This window comes from Sarcophilus harrisii, chromosome 3, assembly GCF_902635505.1.
Source record: "Sarcophilus harrisii chromosome 3, mSarHar1.11, whole genome shotgun sequence".
Lineage (NCBI taxonomy): Eukaryota > Metazoa > Chordata > Mammalia > Dasyuromorphia > Dasyuridae > Sarcophilus > Sarcophilus harrisii.
Window position 1 is genome coordinate 358,456,704 of NC_045428.1, and position 22,005 is coordinate 358,478,708.

The 22,005-nt window shown below is 42.8% G+C and overlaps 1 protein-coding gene across 2 annotated transcripts; it reads right to left on the reverse strand.

The window, feature by feature from the left end:
- Nucleotides 1-8: 8 nt before the first annotated feature.
- TREH (trehalase) lies at nucleotides 9-10,342 on the reverse strand. 2 transcript variants are annotated; one of them, XM_003764171.3, is made up of 15 exons: nucleotides 10,188-10,335; nucleotides 9,537-9,637; nucleotides 7,562-7,706; nucleotides 7,383-7,470; nucleotides 6,008-6,108; nucleotides 5,424-5,516; nucleotides 5,145-5,261; nucleotides 4,225-4,347; nucleotides 2,815-2,864; nucleotides 2,417-2,602; nucleotides 1,939-2,156; nucleotides 1,356-1,467; nucleotides 635-747; nucleotides 381-437; nucleotides 9-286 (listed from the first exon to the last, which is right to left on the reverse strand). In XM_003764171.3, exons 1-15 carry the CDS (start codon nucleotides 10,274-10,276, stop codon nucleotides 146-148), a joined length of 1,734 nt encoding a protein of 577 aa, XP_003764219.1. In that variant the 5' UTR covers nucleotides 10,277-10,335; the 3' UTR covers nucleotides 9-145. The 2 variants fall into 2 exon arrangements, with proteins under 2 accessions (XP_003764219.1, XP_031815955.1); XM_031960095.1 differs by having other exon boundaries at nucleotides 9-437; nucleotides 10,188-10,342.
- Between the last annotated feature and the right edge of the window lie 11,663 nt (nucleotides 10,343-22,005).

Below are 22,005 nucleotides of genomic sequence, written 5' to 3' on the forward strand. Positions count from 1 at the left end.
CACGCACCCCCGGCCTTCAGAAACAGCTGGCTAATGATGGGGCTGGGATGATGTAATAACCGGTTTATTGAACACAAGGACAAAGGGACGGCCCTGCCCGGGGAGAATCCACGCACTCCCAGAGACCAGGCCGAGCCCTCCTGTCTCAGCAGAGCAAGCCCAGAAGCAGGAGGGTCAGGGGCAGCCAGCTAGTGGGGAGCAGCACAGGCCCTGACCCGCAAGTCAGCCGGTCCCCGTAGCGAGTCAGGAACTGCAGGGCGACGCCATTGGTCCAGCCGAAGCCCTCCTGGGGACGGGACACAGCGGGTCAGATGGAAGGCTGGCTGGCCTGTCACGGCCACCCTGGCACAGACCCTGCCTCGGAGGGGCTGGCCCCTTACCTGCACTCTGTATTCTCCTCCACCACCAGGCTCCCCGGAGTCAGTGCTGATGTCGTACTAGAGAGAGAGGAAGGTGGGACCAGGGTCACGGGCTGCCCACACCTCCTTGCCCTGGACGCTGCTGCTTCTGTGGGGCAGGGGCAGGGGGGGTGGCCTGAGTGACACTGGGGTGTGGCACTTGCAGCCACCCCCCTCCCCCCAAAGAAGCACCTTTGCAAGGACCCTCGGGAGGAGACCGAGGAAGACCACCTCACCTTCTCATACATGGCTTTGTTCTTCTGATAAACGTCAAAGTTGGTCTGGATCCACTTCTGGGCCAGCTGAAAGGCCGCCTCCTGAGCTTGGGCCGAGGCGGACTCTGCCAGACCTGTCCCCACAATCCCAGCGGTCTGATTGGCTCCCAGAACCCCTCCCTCATCCCCAGGGCCAGGGCCAGAGCCATAGCGATGGGAAGGCTAAAAAATGGGGCTGAAAAGGATGTTGGAGAAAGGGAAAAAGGCAGCCCCGGCTTGAATAAGGCTCAAAGCATCCCCGTTCCTGAAGGCCGGTGGGCCATGAGATCTGACCCTGGGATCTCCAAGGATGAAGAAGGATCAGGTCATCCAAGCTTGCCCTTATGGACTTGGTCTGCCCTCTCCATTTTGTCCTTATATCAGCCCTGTGAAGAAGGGGGCTATTGTCCTGAGCTGGGGTTAGGAAGTGATTTACCCAGAAGTGTCTGAGGCAGGATTTAAGCCAGGACTCCCTGACCCCAAAACACAAAGCTGTGGCCGCCCTGCTAGGTTTAGGGCTGGGAAGAGCTTGCAGGTTCCACAGCCCAAGGAACACAAGTTGCCATCGCAGTGACCTGGGCCTCGGCCCCCGCCCCGCTGGCCCCGGAGGGAGCTGGGTTTGCCCTGCAGAAGGCCAGTCTCCCCACCTACTGGCAGCCAGTGGTCCCCCGTCCCGCCCACCCACTACTGGAAAGTCCGTTACCTTTCACAACCAGGTCCTGGAGAGGGGCCCAGGCATTGGGAAAGTCCCATTGCTGGCCACTTATCTGGAGGGACGTCGGAACCCCGTGCTTGTAGGCCAGTATCTTGTTGTCCTGAGGAGAAGCGCAGGGGGCAGGAGAAGAGGCGGCTTTACGGGGACAGGGAGCAGACCCCCAGAAAGCCGGCCAAGCATCCCAGCGCCGGGACCAGCTTGGCTCAAAGCTGCCCCCTGGTGGACACGGGCGTCCCCTCAGGCTGGGAGATGCCGGCCAAGAAGCAGCCATCGGCCCTCTAAGGATGCTGGGACTTAGCAACTGTGGGATGCCGAGAGGCCTCCTGACCCCTTCCATCCTTTACAGAAAATAAGGGAACTGAGGCCCAAAGAGGGGAAGAGCCAGCGTTGCCAGAGGCAGAGATCCTGGAGGATGTTAGGCAAGTCACAGCCCCCTGGGCCTTGGTTTCCTGATTTGTCAAATAAGGGGGAGGGACGAGGTACCCTTTAAGGGCCCTGCCAGCTCCAAATCCAGGGTCTCTCTGGGATAGTCCTTTGGGGGTCTCCCTGTCTCCAGACCCTTCATCCTCACCTCAAGGTACTTTATATTCTTTTTGACTGTGTCAAGATCAGAAAAACAACCTGCCCAGAGGGGACTGAGGTTGGAAGGGTAGAAGGCGTGGTTTTGTTGCCCATTCTCTAAGTTATAATCAAACCAGCTGCCCAAGGTCTCATTCCACAGCAGAGCCTTCATGGCTTCTTTTCGCTGAGTCTGTTCTCTGAGGTAGTTCTCGGACATTTGCAGGTTCCCTTTAAGAAAGAGCAGGATTATTATTGTTGAAAGAAAAAAAGAAACAGAGAGAAAGAAGAGAAGAGAAGGAAAAAGAAGGAAAAAGAGCAAGAAAGAAAAAAAAGGAAGGATAAAGAGCAGGGTCAGTTGAGTGTGGGAAAGGGTCTGAGGATGGTTGGGTGCACATGTCTCAGTAAGATAGAAGAGCTTAATCCCAGGTAAAGGGTTCTAATTCTGGGCAGAGTCTGTGCCCCCAAATAAGATGGCTAGGGCTCCTTACCCAGCTGGGAATAGAAGGTGCTCATTAAATTCTCAGCCTGGCACAGGATGGCATTTAGATCAACCGGCACGATCTGGCTAGTCTTGATGTCAAGCAGGTAGTTGCTGCCGATAAACCAGCGGGAAGAGAAATCCCAGCCTGATTCAGCCCCACCCTTCAGTTCTGTCCACAGGGACTCCCTGGCACCTATGTGGGCAGAGGAGGATAATGGAAGCGGGTACCAGAATTCTGGGATGTAACAGAACCAGGGATGAGCCAGAGTAAAGGGTTATAAAGACAGCATGAAAATGGAAGCTATATTGATGGGCCACCATGCAGGGCCAGATGGAAGAAAACTTCACCCAAAGAAGGGTCAGAATGATTATGTCCCCTCCATGCTTAGGGCTGTAGTTATTTACCCATCGGTAGGAGCTCTGCCAGTTCTGCGTCTTTGCTGTAGGATTCTGGTCTGTGGGAAAAGAAAAGGGCAGCCTGAAGGAAGGGACGTTGGGGGTCAGAGGGAGGGGAAAACATCTTGGGTAGGAGGGTCATTAACTAGTGGCCCACCAGGGTGGGGCCTGAAATTAGGGGTGGAACTGGGTCAGGGGTATTGTGAAGTTTAAATAAAACAATGGTTGTCAAGCACTTTGTAAACCTTAAAAATGATATACAAATGACAGCTGCTGTTATTAGCCACCAGGCTAGTGATGGCTTCTTCCCCTGAGCTTGCCACTGTACTCCGTGCTGTTCATAGATGAAAACAGGTGTGCTTTTCAGGAGAAAAAAGCATACAACACAAACTTTTAAATTTAGTCTACAATATTAAGTTTCCAGAGTTTAAACAATCAGCAGAATAGTAAACAAGCTCTAATTGCAGTAATTTCTGAGGTTTCAGCACTCATACTGAACATTTAACAATTACCTCTCACAAGACGGCTCTCATAGAGCCGGCTCCATCACAGCCCTGTCTTGAGTTCACCATTAACTTGTAATGGCACAGTGGACAAGAACTTAGTCTTTCACTAGAGTGTCCAGAATAAGGGAAGTAACAATAGTAGGAGATTATACTCTACCCTGCTCAGTCCCCCATCTAGAGCCCAGTTTCTTTACCTATGGTTAGTGACCCCATATGTGGAGGTTGCAACATTAAGAATTATCAGTAAATGTTTGATTTGTATATGTATTTTATATATCTGTCTACCCTGGGGTCATGTAAAAATTTGTCTGGCAAAAAGGTTTCACGAGTGGAAAAAAAATTAAGAATCTAGAGAACCATTTTTAACTCTGCAAATTTTAGCAAAGACCTTGACAACAGGCACGTACACAGAGAAGGAGGACCAGGCTAGAGAGGGCACTTGAAACCATGCTAGGTAACTCCTTAGTTGAAGGAGCAGAGATTATTTGAGTTGAATAAGAGAGAACTTGAGGCAGGCGTAGAGGAAAAGCCTGTAGAAAAGCCAATATTTGTTCTCTTTGATGGAACTAAAAGCAATGAGTGGAAGCTGCATCATTTAATTAATTTTTTAAAAGCCAAGGGGAAATGCCCTAAATATTAGAGCTATCCTGAATGGAATGAGCTGCCCAGGGGAAGTGGGCTTCTCTTATGAGTCTTCACACCCAAGCCCCCTTGCTTGGGGGAGAGGGGAGGGATTCTTGCTAAGTTTCACATGGAGGAGCTGCTATCTCCAGGTGCATTCAACTTCAAGCTGCCAGGACTCTCCCCCTCCCTCCCTTGGGTCCTAGTGCAAGGGGACTGCAAGACTCCTGTGCAAGGGCTTCGGGAAAACCCCAGTGATTACTAACGTTAGAGAGAAGGAACCTTGCCTCACCTGGGCCCCCCATAGGGCACGTGGTAGCGATTCAGGGTGTAGTTCTTCTTGTTGTGGCTGATGCTGACACTTCTGTTATGCCTCCAGAAGTTCAGTTCCTGGTCCAGGATGTTAATGTTCTCTCTAGTTGAAGAACCAGGCATTGGCTCATTCTCTCCCTTCTTTCCTCTTTCCCTCCCTCTTCCCTCCCCTCCCTTCCCTTTCTTTCTGTGTCTCTGTTTCTGTGTGTCTCTCTCTGTCTTTCTCTTCTTTTCCTCCCTCCCTCTCTCTGCATCTCTGTGTATATCTCCTGTGATTACCCTCATACAGAGAATTCCCCGATGGGGAAGCTCCCTCACTAAGGCAGTGAGCTGCTCAGAGCACTGAGAGGTCCTATATATCTCACCTAGGATTGCAAAGCCATTATGTGTCAGAGGCAGGATTGGAACTCAAGGCAGCTCTTCCTAGAGCCAAAGCCAGCTCTCTAGCTACCGATGCACACTCCCTCCCATGAAATCTGGACTCAGATCCAAGCTCCGGGGCTTACTAGCTTCAAAACTGAAAGCACCTTTTAGGGGCTCAATTTCCTTGTTTTAAAATTAGGGATTAAAGGCACGGTGGCACTCCACGAGGTCATTGTGAGGAAAGCTAAGAAATGGTTGTTAGTAATTACACTGATGGGATGTACAGCACAGTGACTGTAACAGGCTGAATTGACAGATGAGGGTTCAAGATTTCACTCTGATTCTCTCCAGCTTTGTAACTTTGACCAATTCTTTTGATCTCTCCGAAGCTCAGTTTCCTCATTTATAAAATGGGAACAGCGATACTTTTCCTACCAGCTCACAGGGTGTTGTGAGGAGAGAAGGCTGCCTGGCTGACAATCCTGGACAGACGTGATCTGGGATTCTCCATGGGCTGTACGAGCAGGTGGTACCCACCTGAGGAAGTCCAAGTCATTGGTATACTTCAAGTACCGGTCCATCATGAGGGTCAAGAGCGGGGGCTGGCTCCGTTGCTGGTAGTATACCCGACCGCCATTGGGGATGTGCCCGTAGCTGATGGGGAGAATTCCTGCTGAGATATTTGCTGCCCTCAAGGAAGGAAGCTTCCCCTCCTCCCCGAGTCCAGCCTGGCTCCTGGGGCAAAGGAGCTAAGTCCATCCTCGGCTATAAGTCCTTCCACAGTTTTTCCTCTGTGTCCCCCACTCATATTCTTACTGTTTCACCATGTCCAGGAAGTTCTGCAGCATGCCCTTAACTGTTTTAGACATCTCTGACAAAAGCAGCCCCTCCATCACCCAGTAGGAATCCCTATGAACATGAGGGAGAGAAAGAAGTCTGAGATGGAAAGGACCTTAGTACCATTTGGTCCAACCTCTTCATTCCATAAATGAGGGACAAGAGATCAGAACTGCTGAAATGATTTCCTCGGGGTCACAGAACATGGCAGTGGCTCAGCTACGTTGTGTTCCCCTGGTCCAGGGTTTTGTTTTGTTATTTCATTTTTCATTAAACCGCATTATCTCCCTCAGAATGGAGAAAAAGGAGCAGCATCCATGCTGCTCTCTGAGCCCCAGCTCTGCCCTTCCCCTTTTCCTATTTCATGCCATCTTGTGCCACAAAGAGATTATGTTGGAGTAGGGGCATATTGAGATGCCAAATCTCCCCTTACCCAAGAGTGCTGTGTAATCCGGGGACATCCACTCTCTACCACCCGCCACCCTTTTAGGGTTCCCTAGATGCTCCCAGGACCCAGGGGTCCTTCCCTTCCTTCCCAAGGAAGTGTGTTTCTAGTCTCTCACCAATAGTAGAATTCAATAAAGCGTCCACCAGGCACAATGAAGGGGTGGGCTGAATAGATTAGAGAGTATTGGTCAGGCTGTTTCAAGACCTCAGGTTTTATCTGTAGGGAGGAAGAGAAGAGCATCCCTGGACCTCCCTGGGAGAGAATGAACCTCTTTGAGGGTGGTAGTAGGGGAGGTGAAGGAAATGCTCTTATAGTTTCTATATGTATATAACCTAACCCAGGAATGAGTTGACCAGCAGTTGGATTTAGAACCTATCTGCTGGGGAAAAGGATCCAATTGTGAGAGCAAAGAATTGGAAAATGAGTAGATGTCCATCAATTGGAGAATGGCTGAATAAGTATATGAAAATATATTTATATATAAGTATATAATATACTTACTTATATAAATATATGAAGTAATGGAATATTATTGTTTTATAAAAATGATTAACAGACTGATTTTAGAAACACCTGGAAATATTTACACGAACTGATGCTGAGTGAAACAAGCAGAACCAGGAAAACATTGTATATTGCAATAAGATTGCGTGATGATCAACTGTGATAGGTTTGGTTCTTCTCAGTGGTTCAGTGATCCAAGACAATCCCAATAAACTTTGGATACAAAACGCCATGTACATAGAGAGAATTATAAGGACTGAATGTGAATCAATACATGCTATGTTCACTTTTTTTTTACTTTCTCTTTTTTTCCTAGTGTTTTTTTTTCCTTTTGTTCTGATTTTTCTCTCCCAACATAGTTCATAGAAAAATTTATATAAAAATGAATGTGTGTGTATATATATATATATATATATATAATAAAAAGTTTTATAGTAACTGGAGAAAATAAAAATAAATAATAAATAATTTTCCCCAGCCCCCCAAACCCATATCTATCATCTCTGCTCTGAAAATGACAGCTTGAAAGAATTTCCTCAGACAGAAAATAGGGACTAGGGGGTAGAGAGGTAAGTCTTCAAACCAGAAAGAAATGAAGATCTTTCTTCATCCCTCAGAGAGTATGTGTCTGAGGTCCACAAACTCTAGGGACATTAGCAATGGCAAGTAAAGCCCCATAGACATGAGAGAAACCATAGTCAGAGTCCAGACTAGATTGTAGAGTAAGAAAAAGTCACTGAAGGGTAGAGACTTTGATCATACCCCTGAAGAGAAGGGAGCTAGGGATGTGTGCCAGTCAAGATGGTTTGTGGCAAGTTCCAAGCTGTCTTTAGGTAAGGACTCTGTGTCTAGTCAAAGGCACAGAACAAGTCAATTGCCTGTAATTTCAATATCCTCACCATCAAAGGAGAGAGTACCTTGTCCATTAGAAAAGTCCCTCTCTTTAGCCTGCTTCCTCATCCCATCCCAAGTATTTCATCCAGTACCTTCCTTCCCAGCTTCTTCCAAAGATTGTGCAGATCTGCTGCCCAGGCCCGGAGTCTGGTGTCTGAAATGTTCTGTAAGAATTTGGGACTAGAAAACAACAATCCCAGTGTTAGTGACTTGTGACCTCAGTCTGGACTGCCCGGCCTTCACCTGGAGCATCACCCCAGACACAGTGTACCTGTCCTTCCAGTCCTCCGGAATCCAGGTCTGCATTTCCTGCCCCGGGTCTGTGAAGTGTTCACTAACAAAGGTTTTCAGCTGGTCCCGAGAAAGGTTGCCTCCACTGGATTTCTGCAGCTCATCAAAAGCTTTTAGAACTTGGTCTGGGGGGTAATGGAAAAGGGGAGTAAGCAACCTGAACCCTGCTGAATGGCTTCTGCCATCTAAAACAACACAATTTTAGAACGCAAGGGATCTGACCAGTCCAACCTCCACCTGAAACGCGAATCCCTAAAGACTGGTCACGTGGCCTCTATTTAAAGACCTTCAATGAAGAACTCCCACCTTATGAAGAAACTCATCCAATTGCCAGTCAAAATGGTTGCCTAAATAGAGGTAAATAGCAAAGTTTCCTTATAACTTTGTATTTTAGGTTTTGGACATGGCCACAGTATGAATTTATTTTGCTTGACTGTGCTAACTTGTTATCCAAAAAAAAATTTAAGTTTATTTTTAGATTGAGAAGGTAGATGGTGGGTGGTGTAAAGAAAAAAAAAAAAAAAAAAAAAAAAGAGGGATGGGGCAGCTAGGTGGGACGTGGATAAAACACGACCCTGGAATTAGGAAGACCTGAATTCAAATCCAGCCTCAAACGCTTACTAGCTGTATAAAGCTAGGCAAATCACTTAACCGAAAATGCCTCACACACACAAAGAAGAGGGGTATCAAAATATTTTTAAACATGTACAAAAGGAGTGCAAAGGACTATAAAAGGTGATCCAGAAGGAGGCACAGAGAAGAAAGGCAAATTTAAAAGTGATGGGTTGAATTTATTTTATCTTTTTATTTAAAAAAAAGCAAGTGATATGTAATTGAGATCCTCATTTTCATATATATTCTTCTTGCTTTGCTCTACAAATGAAAATGCTTATGTAAAGGGGTTTTTTTTGTTTGTTTATTTGTTCTGTTTTTTGGTATTTGCTAGATTCAGAATTTTAAAAAAAAATAAAGAAATTCTTTCTATTTGGGAAACTATTCCTTCAACACTATGAGGAACTAAGCTTCCTGAGAGCAGGGGACTCTCGTTTTTGGACTTTGTCTCCCCAGTACGTGACACCCAGAAGATGCTTAAGAAATGGTTGCAACAGATTGATCATCTGGCTTCAAGCCTCTACCCACCAATACAGGTCACTGTTGTTTCAATCATTGTCCTTACATCTCTGGGGACTCGCCCATTGTACACAGCAGGTGTTTAGTAAGTGCGTGTTAATTGATGAGTAATTTAGTAGATGATCTTGGTCTGAATTATGTGTCCTGCTGTGCCTCATCTGCTAATGAGCCTCTCAGAGCTTAGCAAGGCTAACCCAGGGTTAGCATGCAAGCTAACTTGTCATATACTCAAAGTCTTTCCAGATTGGTAAAATCTGCTCGACTGGGAGCACCAGATACATGCTAAGGAGGTCACAGACCAAGAGAAAGGTCCTTAAAGATTTCTAGAAGCCCTTGCGGTTCTCAGCATGTCATGTCATGTAAGAGTGTGGGTTTTTCTCATCCCAAAAGCCAGTGTTCCAAAACTTTAAGGGACCTAAAGTCTGTAATCACCCAGGGAGTCTCCACAGTAGCTGAGATGAAAACCCAGGGGATCCGGTGGCAAATCCTGTACTCTTTCTCTTGTAAGCTGCTGCCTCTTCTACAAAGTAGTTCCTCACACAGATTTCAGAGTCTGTCTCCCTGCAACACCCATCGTTGGGTCCCAGATTTGCCCTTTAGAGTCAACAGAACAAATTTAATCCCTCTTTTCGGGCAACCATTCAGAAATTTGGACTGGAGCCCATCCCTGCTTTCACCCTTAAGCCTAAGGGGCCCATGGTTCTAGGACCCGGTGACCAGCCTCCCGAGCTCATTTAAGAAACTGACTCTTAGCCAGGACCACTGGGAGGCTGAGAGAGTGGGCTGGCGTCACCCCTTCCCCAATCACAGTACGCTGGGCTCACCTGGAGCTTTGGTCAGAGGCATGTCGACAAAGTGCTTATCATCCTCGTAGAGCTTGGCCATCTGCACCTGCCGGAGGAGCTCCCCTGTACAGTAAATCTGACTGGGGGGAGAGACATCAGCAAATAGTGGTCCCCACCAGCAGCCCCCACCCGCCCCCATAGTTTGGATCAAGGTGAGCTTAGGTGAAAGATAAAATCAAGGGAAAAGGAAGTCACAAAGGGGGGTTGGAGAAATGGGGTGTGTGTGGTAACTTATGAACTGTGTTTCTTTTTCACCCTAACTTCAACCATTCACCTTCTCATCCCCAGTAATGTGGGTTCCCATTAAGAGTGGGGCAAGATGCTCAGAGCTGCCACGACTCAAGGAGAGCTTTCTTCTTGCGTCTCCAGGAAACAACAGTCCTGGTTTCACACAGGACTAGTAAGCTGACAGATTCCTCCTTCTCTCAAGCGGGCATTAAAATATTTTTAAACATGTACAAAAGGCATGCAAAGGACTACAAAAGGTGTTCTAGGAGGAGGCACAGAGAAGAAAGACTTCGGCCTCCTTCTAACTGCCCGGGTTCACAGGCCTTTAGGTTCTTGGGTTTCCTTCCTCCCTTCCTTCCGCTCTCCTCCCCAACCCCAAAGCCTGGAACCCAGGCCCAGTACCTGTCACAGGGTGGAGGCAAGGCCCCCTCCAGCCCCAGCTCCAGTCCCAGCAGGAGGCCCAGTTGAAACAACCTGTTTATTCCCTGCATGGTTGGGCACTGAACTGGCAGATTTTCAGTGCCAAGTATTGGTAAGGACAGAGTCCCTCCCTGCTCCTTAATCTGCTGTCAAAGTCCAGATAAAAAGGATATCACAGGAATTGGGTGAGTCAGGACATCTATTTCTAGCAAGTCCCTACTAGTAGAGTTGGACCTGAAAACCTGACTCACCCTAACCTTTTATTCTTCCTTTCCATGGTCCCATATAATCTTTTATAGGGACATATATATATACACACATGAAAGACTCATGCATTAATAAAACAAATTAAAATATGATTCAATAACAACTAATAACTATTGTTAGTAAATCATCAACTCTACAGGAGCACATAAAATCTCAACAATCTGATGAGAGGCTTAAACTTTATCAAAATATAAAGCAGTTGTCAATACTGCTAATTAGATATTTCAAATTTCACCTTGGTTTTACACTGTCCAAATAACTCTTAGGTCATGTCCTGGAAAACCGCCAGGCTTGGGCCAGGTCTCTTGTTGGGAGTTTTCATCTTGGAGAATCCTGAAGTAGCTGCTGGGTACTCCTTGCTCCTCAGTCATCTCTGAGTTGATGGGACTCAGGACCTTTATATCTCCAGAACTCCCAAAGTCACCTCCAATTCACTGTCAGAACCATATTCAAAGTACCTATTCAGGAAAGGAAAAAATAAGTAGAGGAGATGCATTTAGTCCCCCATCTCATTCAGAGGATGCTTCATGTGTGTACATGAGGGGCAGGAAAAGAGGGGATCACACATGAATCCCCAAGCTCCTACAAAGTCAGCTAGAGCCAAGAAAGTCACCTCTGACCATGTTCCATGCAATGGCTCCTCCAGCCTCGTCTCTGCTCCAAACAAACGCTCTCCTAAGTGGTCCTTGGTGGCTCTCTTTCCTCACTATTTCTACCTTCTACCACCGCATTACTTGGTCTGTCCCTGGCAGACTCTTCCCGTGCCTTTCTCTGCCTGCGGACATCTATGGCTATCTTGGACATAAAGCTGGTCTGAGCATCCCCAACAGCTCTACGGTCAGGGAAACTGACTCGAAGGGCAGAAGATGTAAAAGAAAAAAGCTTGGAGCAGCCAGGGCAGAACAAAGAAGGATGTCCTGGGAAGAGGCTAGACCCCTCCCTATCAGTCTCAGGACTCAGTGCCCCCTTGTAGAGCTCGGGTACTAGAGGACAACTGGTACCTGAACAGGAACTCCCTTAGACCATCCTGGAGAAGTGATTTTCTTTACTTTTTTTGGTGAGGCAATCAGGGTTACCTACAGCTAAGTGACTACCAAGTATCTGAGACAGACTTGAAGTCTCCCAAGGCAGGGCCCATGCCCTAGCCCCTGTACCGCCTCGCTGCCCCGACAAGGGGTTTTCCAGTCTTGCCTTGAAAGCTACTTGTGAGGAGACTTCCACCAGCGATCTCCAGAACTGGCCCAGGCTACTCAGGGACATCTCTAATTGTTGGGAGGTTTTTCCTTAGATGGAACCAAAACCTGCCTCTTGGTAATTTCCATCTATTGTTCCTTATCCTTGCCCTCTGGGACCAAGTAAAAAAGATCCTGGATTCTCTCCTGTATGACAGCCCTTCAGAAAAAGCCTGCAGGTAGTTCCTTACTCTCCCAAAAGTCTTCTCCCCAAGTTACACACCCTCAGGTTCTTTATTACGTGTTCTCCTATTACTCTTCCCTTTAGAACATGCAGCCTTACCAAAAAGATGGCGACTATCTCAATGAGGCTTGAATGTTCATCTCCCAGTTGATTGTACTAGTAAAAATAAGTTACTGGATGGTGTTTTAATTCATAATCTGCGTTGCTTTGGATTTCCTTTTCTGTGTGGGAATAAATTACCCGTCTCATACATGATTCATATTTCTATACTGGGCTCCCTTCATTTCTTTCATCTTTGTTGGAGAGAATCTTTAGACTTAGAACCCACAAATCTTTTCCATAATTAGCAACTCTGCAAGCAGCAAAGTTCCTCGGAGTAGCCAGGATGAGGGATGAAGGGTCAATGAATATGAGAATTAGAGTCTGCTTCTCCTCTCTTTTTCTTTCCTCCCTTCCTTTCTCCCTCCCTCTGTCTCTCTGTCTCTCTCTCTCTCTCTCCTGGTGAAAAGTTCTGAAACCCAAGTGCAACAAAGCCAAGGTAAGAAGCACAGTTGACACAGGTTGCCAGCTTTTATGGCCATGGGTGAAGTGCCTTGCTACTACTGTACTACACTTGTATGGTAAAGTCCCCCACCATTTTGCTTGCCCTTTTCTGGATATGCTCCAGCTTGTCAAAGTCCTTTCTACTAGTTCCACTGGTCCACTCTACCAATCTACTGAGCTCAGGTAGGTAGAGCTCAGTAGCAATTGAAGTAAAGGACAGGAAACTTTGGGAGGGGGGAAGGCGATGACAGGAAGAGGTTAGCATTTGGGGGGAGGAGCACTGTCTTTGTTCTTGTGAATCATTCTGAGAGGTAGATGTGGAATTTCATTGAGGTCTCTCTTCATCTTAGCTCCCTATCACCTGGCCTCATACTCTAGCCCTGTTGTTTTTTTGTTTTGTTTTGTTTTGTTTTTCTCCCAATCATTGGGGAATCAGTCTGTATTGAAGATTGGGGAGTGGAATGTGATACTGAAATGTTTGGAAGTAAAGCTTTCCATGAATGAAGATCATCATTTATTGAGCAGAAAATATTACCTGGTGACTCGGAATTCAGTTTTCTGCCCCTTCTTCTTTTATTACATATGTCTGTTGTCCTCTAAACCTCATACTCACCTGACAGGTGTTTATCTATAGCATCTTGCCTTCCTTCTGCCCTCCCACGCCTCTTTTGTAGCTCCTTACAGAGAGAATTGAAAGCTGAGGGGGCCAAGCTCGGCCTGTGTGAACTCAGAGATACAGGCTTATACCTCCGGCCTCTTAGAAGTTTGCAAGTTTAATAAACATTTATCAGCAGTTGCCACCTGCCACTGGGCTGTGGGTGGATCGAGAGAGGGCTTCTGAGAGCAGGAGCATCTGTCTGTTCTGCTGCCTTCTCCAGAATCTGCCTGTCAGCTGCCCACCCCACTACCTGTCCAGCCCCAAAGGCCAACAAAGAGCAGCACTGTGGGATGACCATCCCAGCCTCATCATTCCTTTTAACACTGCTGAAGCTGAGCACTTGAGAGAGAGCGTTTTTAAGGTCCTCTGGATTATTCAGGAAAATTCAGATCAAATCAGGGGCGTCTAAGAGGCAACAGGAATGCTGGGGGGAAAACACTAATTTCAGAGACTCAGCTCTTTTATTTACTAGTCACATGGGTTGAGTTAGGCAAGTTGTTAAATTTTCTAACCCTCATTTCTACACCTGCAAAATGCAAATATCAGTTTTTATACTGAGAGCAGTAGGTTGCTTATTAAAGGTTATTATGAGAAAGAAGAACACTGTTAAACAGAAAAGTACTATAATTATTCTCTGTTACTTTTCCTGTCCTCTCTTCTCTTCTCTCCCCTTCCCTTCATCAAGGTTTAGTTAGTGAGGTAGTTCAGGTGACCAGACTTTTTAATTCAATCCAATATAATTCGATTTCAATAAGCATTTATTAATCACCTCCTCTAAGCCAGTCTCTGTACTAGGCATTAATGACTCAAAGAAGCTTGCTTTCAAGAAGCTTACATTCTTCTGGAGAGGAGTGGTGGGTAGTGTTTGACTTGTATACAGATATATACAGATAAGTAGGGAGATACAAGGTGGTCCTGACAGGTAAATGGTAGTTTGAGAATTGGGGTGGGGAATCCCCTCCAGGTCCAACGTAAAAGAATTCGAAAACCTAAAAAGTCTGAATGACAAAAGAGATTTTTATCAGCACTGAGAAGCCAGCTTTGCTAGGAAGACAGACTTCTCAGGGGCTAAGGTCCTGTTAGGGAAATGACAAAGGTTAACACTGAGAAGAGAATCTCTTCACAGTGGGCAAGAGTCCTGGCAGGCAGCTTTGCCAAGAAGAGAGCTTCCTTGGCAAACATAATCCTGTCTAGGATTTATGCAAAGATATGGGGGTTCAGAGTTGTCTTTTATTAGCCCTCTGAGGCTCGGGCTTCCATTCAAAATTGAATGAGAATTCTTCAATTATTGACAATCTCCAGGCTTAGATCTCTAATAGAAAAGAGATCACTTATCTTAGAAGTTTGAGTTACTGGGAGTGGTCCCAGGCTAATCTTCAACTCAATAGAGGGTGTGACCACATCTCTGGCCAGATCTCTGAATGAGACCACTTAACTGCCCTGAAGGGTGGGTCTCTGTCAGAGGACAGTGTCAGGATTCATTCCCATCAGTCTGAAGAGGTTAAACCCTAGTTTGGAGGCCCACAGAGCAGAAATTGGAGGAAGCTGAGGATTTCAAGACTTGAAGATGAGGAAAGGGTGCTTTCCACTTAGAGAGAGATCAGCGGGGTTAGTACTTCTATTGCTGATAGATATTCATAATAAGATAGAAATAAGGAGCAGGAGTAGAGAGTCATGGCCCGGCCAATTTTTGTTCCTTTCCCTCCTTAATTTTGCATGTAAATCCAAGAAGAGAGTGGAAAGGAGGAGGCCTTGTTTCCTAGTACCTGTGGTTTTTGGGGGGGCATGTAGAATTTAAAAAGGTTTGAGATATATAATTCTGGGTGACTTAGTTATTTTATTACTAATAATGTCAGTATTTTGATAAAAGGATGATGATCTGTCTATCTCTCTTGTAGATCAAAGACAATCATGGAAGCACACTCAGGCTTATGTGCCCATTGAAAGAGGGGTGTTTCCTTCCCCCCAATGAAGTCTGATTGACTAACAATTAATGAGAGAATTAATATTACAGTGAGGGGCTGGACCTGAACTTTGATTAAGTCATTTAATTCTAAGTTACCCCCAACCTTGGGCAATCTATTCAAAGAATTTATGTCCCTCCAAACCTGCAGAGTACAAAGGCTGTACCATCTAGGTGGGGTTTGGGCAAAAGAGGTTAGCTCAATCTTCAGAGACTGAGGTCTTGAAATAAGGATAAAAGAAAAAAGAGGGAAATTTGAACATCCTCAAATCATTGACTGTTAATGATCATTTCTTTTAGGTGCAGTCCCTGAAATGAATTTCAAGGACAAAGACTCAGGACCAGAGGTTTAATAGGCATTAAATTAAATTTTCTCACACCAAGTCAGATAGTTGTCTGGAAGCAACAGCTAGCTCTGAATAGCATATCTTCTAAATACTTAAGAGAAAACTAAATAATTATAGGGGAGAAACAGGATTTAAAACCATAATGGTGGGCGAACCTCAATTTATCTCTATTGTCCATAGATAAATTCAAACAAAAAAAGAAATAGAAAACAAGTTAAAGACTCAAATAGAATTTGGAAAAAAAAAATTAGATATGATAGATCTCTGACGATTATTGAATAGGAACACACACACATCTACATATATATATACACATACACACACACACACATATATATATAATGCCTTTACAAAAACTGATCATGTCATAGGATATAAACATGTCAAAAACAAATGTAGAAAAGTAGAAATATTATGCACACCCCTAACCAACTATGAGACAATAAAAATTATAGAGCTACTAAAAAAAAGTATTAAAAATCAACTGAAGACTAAAAAACTTACTCCTAAAAAATTGGTAGATCAAAAACCAAATCATCAAAATGATATTTATATCCGTATCCATATCTATACTCAGAGCTATAATATATATCTAAATTTAAAGGACAGCATTATAGGTAATAAAGCTAAATGAGAATTCTTTCCAAGAAAATCAAAAATAAAACAAGGATGTCACTTCTATTTGGCAAGATACAAGAAATGCTGGCTTTAGTAATAAGACAAAAAAAAGAAATTGAGGGAATAAATATAAATGAAGGGGAAGCAAGATTTTCACTTTTTCAAGATAATATGATGGTATACTTTGTTAAGGGACAGGTCAATTCTCTGAGAGCCTCCATAGCTGTGAATCATTGCATCTGAAGGGATTGCAGGGCACCCTTTGCCAACATAGGTGTTGCGGACTAGGAATGAGATAAATTGGAGGCAGAGGAAAGAGGAGAGAGGTCAGATAACACAACAGTCTCTCAATCAGAGAGGTCAGAGAACAGCAATTGCCTCTCAGTCTCCTTGTATCATCCTCTCACAAGAGGAGATCCATTCTGCAGGTCTGGGTTGTATCTTCAGCAGTCACTGTCAGGTGGCTCCCATGTATTCCAATAGTACTTTAAAAATTCTAGAGTCAACTAAAAATGAATTGAAACAATAATTTTGGCGAATTTGAAAGATATAAAGTAACTATACACAAATATAAATATATTTACATAATACTAATGAATACCTAACAGGAAAAGATAGAAAAAAATTCCATTTAAAATAACTACAGATTGTATAAAATATTTGAGAGTCTATCAAGATATATATATATATATATATATATATATATAAGAACTAAATAAATACAGTAAATCATTCTTTACAAAAATAAAGATAAACATAAATAATTGTAAAAATGTTAATTGCTCATGGGTAGAATAAATCAATATAATGATAGTGACAGTATTACCCAACTTAATTTACTTATACAATGCCATACCAAACTGTCAAAGAATTGTTTCATAACTCATTGTTTGACAAAGATTGCTAGGAAAATTGGAAACTAGTATGACAGAAACTACACCTTTTTTTTTTTTTTTTTTTAATTTAATAGCCTTTTATTTACAGGATATATACATGGGTAACTTTACAGCATTAACAATTGCCAAACCTCTTGTTCCAATTTTTCACCTCTTACCCCCCCACCCCCCCCTAAATGGCAGGATGACCAGTAGAAGTTAAATATATTAAAATATAACTTAGATACATAATAAGTATACATGACCAAAACATTATTTTGCTGTACAAAAAGAATCAGACTCTGAATTATTGTACAATTAGCTTGTGAAGGAAATCAAAAATGCAGGTGTGCATAAATATAGGGATTGGGAATTCAATGTAATGGTTTTTAGTCATCTCCCAGAGTTCTTTTTCGGGTATAGCTAGTTCAGTTCATTACTGCTCCATTAGAAATGAATTTGGTTGATCTCAATTTGCTGAGGATGGCCTGATCCATCAGGACTGGTCATCATCTAGTATTGTTGTTGAAGTATATAATGATCTCCTGGTCCTGCTCATTTCACTCAGCATCAGTTCGTGTAAGTCTCTCCAGGCCTTTCTGAAATCATCCTGTTGGTCATTTCTTACAGAACAGTAATATTCCATAATTTTCATATACCACCATTTATTCAGCCATTCTCCAACTGATGGACATCCATTCAGTTTGCCAGTTTCTAGCCACTACAAAAGGGCTGCCACAAACATTCGTGCACATACAGGTCCCTTTCCTTCTTTATAATCTCTTTGGGATATAATCCCAGTAGTAACACTGCTGGATCAAAGGGTATGCACAGTTTGATAACTTTTTGAGCATAGTTCCAAACTACTCTCCAAAATGGTTGGATTTGTTCACAACTCCACCAACAATGAATCAATGTCCCAGTTTTCCCACATCCCCTCCAACAATCATCATTATTTTTTCCTGTCATCTTAGCCAATCTGACAGGTGTGTAGTGGTATCTTAGAGTTGTCTTAATTTGCATTTCTCTGATTAATAATGACTTGGAGCATCTTTTCATATGACTAGAAATAGTTTCAATTTCTTCATCTGAGAATTGTCTGTTCATATCCTTTGACCATTTTTCAATTGGAGAATGGCTTGATTTTTTATAAATTAGAGTTAATTCTCTATATATTTTGGAAATGAGGCCTTTATCAGAACCTTTGACTGTAAAAATATTTTCCCAGTTTATTGCTTCCCTTCTAATCTTGTCTGCATTAGAGAAACTACACCTTGACCCACACTTAACACCCTACAAGATAAGGTCAAAATGGGTTCATGACTTAAATATAAAGAATGAGATTATAAATAAATTAGAGGAACACAGGATAGTTTACCTCTCAGACCTGTAGAAGAGGAAGGAATTTATGACCAAAGAAGAACTAGAGATCATTACTGATCACAAAATAGAAAATTTTGATTATATAAAATTGAAGTTTTTGTACAAACAAAACTAATGCAGACAAGATTAGAAGGGAAGCAATAAGTTGGGAAAACATTTTTACAGTCAAAGGTTCTGATAAAGGCCTCATTTCCAAAATATGTAGAGAATTGACTCTACTTTATAATAAATCAAGCCATTCTCCAATCAATAAATGCTCAAAGGATATGGACAATTCTCAGCTGAAGAAATTGAAACTATTTCTAGCCATATGAAAAGATACTCCAAGTCACTATTAATCAGAGAAATGTAAATTAAGACAACTCTGAGATACCACTACACACCTGTCAGACTAGTTAGAATGATAGGGAAAGATAATGCAGAATGTTGGAGGGGATGTGGGAAAACAGGGACACTGATACATTGTTGGTGGAATTGTGAACACATCCAGACATTCTGGAGAATAGTTTGGAACTATGCTCAAAAAGTTATCAAACTGTGCATACCCTTTGATCCAGCAGTGTTACTACTGCGCTTATACCCCAAAGAGATCATAAAGAAGGGAAAGGGACCAGTATGTGCACAAATGTTTGTGGCAGGTCTCTTTGTTGTGGCTGGAAACTGGAAACTGAGTGGATGCCCATCAATTGGAGAATGGTTGAGTCAATTGTGGAATATGAATATTATGGAATATTATTGTTTGGTAAGAAATTACCAGCAGGAGGATTTCAGAAAGGCCTGGAGAGACTTACACGAACTGATGCTGAGTGAAATGAGTAGGACCAGGAGATCATTATATACTTCAACAACAATACTATATGATGATCAATTCTGATGGATGTGGCTCTCTTCAACAATCAGATGAACCAAATCAGTTCCAATAAAGCAGGAATGAATTGAACCAGCTACGCCCAGAGAAAGAACTCTGGGAGATGACATAGAATTCCCAATCCCTCTATTTTTGTCCGCCTGCATTTTTGATTTCCTTCACAGGCTAATTGTACACTATTTCAGAATCTGATTCTTTTTGTACAGCAAAATAACTGTTGGACATGTATATTTATTTTGTATTTAATTTATACTTTAACATATTTAACATGTATTGGTCAACCTGCCATCTGGGGGACGGGGTGAGGGGTAGGAGGGGAAAAATTGGAACAAAAGGTTTCTCAATTGTCAATGCTATAAAATTACCCATGCATATAACTTCTAAATAAAAAGCTATTAAAAAAAAAAGAATTGTTTCATAGAAAAAATAATAAAAAATTTTTATTTGGAGGCAAAAAAAAGATCAAGACTCTCAAGGGACATAATGAAGTGAAAACTAAGAGAGCCTCATAGCACCAAATCTTAAACTATACTACTAAGCATCATTTCTCTTTTTTTTTTTTTAATTTAATAACCTTTTATTTACAGGTTATATGCATGGGTAACTTTACAGCATTAATAATTGCCAAACCTCTTGTTCCAATTTTTCACCTCTTACCCCCCACCCCCTCCCCTAGATGGCAGGATTAAGCATCATTTCTCAAAACAACTTGTTACTGGTTAAAAAAATCAAGAAACAATCAGTGGAACAGTTTAGATGCACAGCATAAAGAAGCAAATGTATTTAGAACTTTGGCATTCATTTAACATAAACATCCCAGCTACTACTGGGATAATGATTCATTATTGGACAAAAACTGCCAGGAAAGTTGGATAGCAGTATGGAAGATAATAGATTCATATCAAAATAAATTCTAAGTGAATATATAACATATATAAACAAACATCACAAACAATTTAGAAAATGTGGAAAAATGTCCATCAGATCTAAGGATAGAAGAAAAGATCACGATCAAACCAGGATTAGATAGGATTATAGAAGATAAAATTGTTAATTTTGATTACAAAAATTTTGCACAAACAAACGCAGTAAAACTAACTTTAAAAGGGAAATGACTGGGGGAAAAAAATCTTCCAGCAACTTTCTCTGATAAAGATTTAAGATATGTAAGAAACAGATTCAAATATACAAAAGAATAAGAACCATTCCTCAATTGATACATAGTTTACATAAAATTGAAGCAGTGCAGAAAGTTGTGGGAATTCCTTCTGGTCAATGAAGGTCCAACATGAAAAGAATTCACGAATCCGAAAAGTCTGAATGACAAAAGGGAAGTTTATTATTAGCTGAGAAGGCAACTTTGTTAGAAAGACATATCCTTAGTGGCAAGAGGTCCTAGCAGAGAAATAGAAATTATCACTGAGAAGAGAATGTCTTCTTAGCGGGCAGGAGTCCTGGCAGGCAGCTGTGCCAAGAGGAGAGGTCCCTTGGCAAAGCATCCTCCTACTTTGGACTTTTGTAAAGATTTGGAATTTAAAATTGTCTTTTTATAAGAAATCCGAGGCTGGGGCTTCGATTGAATGAGATTCCTTCAATATTGTCACTGCCCCCAGGCCCAGATCTCCAGCTGAATGAGACCACTTAAGTTCCAGCTAAGTAGGAAGTGGTCCTGGGCTAATCTTAATGAAACCATTTTCCTGCCCCAAGGGTGGGTCTCTGTCAGAGGAGAGTTTCAGAGCTCACCCCAAAAGTCAAGGAGGACAGTTTCAGGATTCACGCCCACAGTATCTGGTACATAGTACGTGCTTTTATAAATACTAGTTAATTGGTCTATTTCAGAGATTTTTACTTCCTCAAGCTAATGAATATAAATGCTGGTGTAAGAGGTATGTATTAATGGATTTCTTAAAGGTACAAGGCAAGGATAGTTATGATTTGAGACTGCATTGCCTTTTGGAGGAGAGCTGAGCCAAAGGAAGTACCTGAATCATTAGAACACAGTGAAGGATGGGGTGGGTTTCTGAGAGGGGCATCAGAGTTGTATCTATCTGACACACATCTGTCCACTGTAAAGTTCAGGATAATGAAACAGCTAGCATTTATATGGTACCTACTATGTGCCAGTCACTGGACAAACATTATTTTATGTGATCCTCATAACAACCCTGTGAGGAAGGTGCTATTATGATCATTTTACAGTTAAGGAAACTGAGATTAAATTAGTTGCCCAGGGTTACACAGCAAGGAAGTCTCTGAAGCCAGATTTGAGCTCATCTTTATGATAACCCACTATGCCATCTAGCTACCCAAAGACTGTCACAAAACCAAATATCAAGCAAAGAAGTAAATAGAAATTGGAAACATGCAGATTAGGAATATATCAGAAAGATTGATTGAATTCTTCATTTGGGAATAAGAGATGTTATTTCTTGAGTTGAGTTTTCTCAACTCAAACCATGAGAGAGAGTAAAATCTCAGCTAAGGGAAAGATCTTCCCAGATGTCTCTAGGGAAATAAATTGAAAATCAGTGAGAGACAAATTGAAGCTAGCTTCCTCTGTTTCAAGAGTGTTTCTCTTTTCCCTGGAACGTACTTGATGCACATGTCTCTCTTTGAAGACTATCTGGAATCAACTCAGTAAGTCTCTTGTGTCCTTAAGCAAAAGAGATCTCAGCATTCTCCCCACTAATCAAGGGTCACCTCCCTCCATAGGAAGTTTATCACCTAGCTGCCCTTCCCCATCCTGCTTAGGCAGACTGTTATTTTATGCATCTGTAGCTTGGCTGTAACTTAAGGGCTAGTCTCCCCATTCAGATCTTTACTGGAAGCATACTATAAGTTTATTCCCCCTCTCCTATAAAG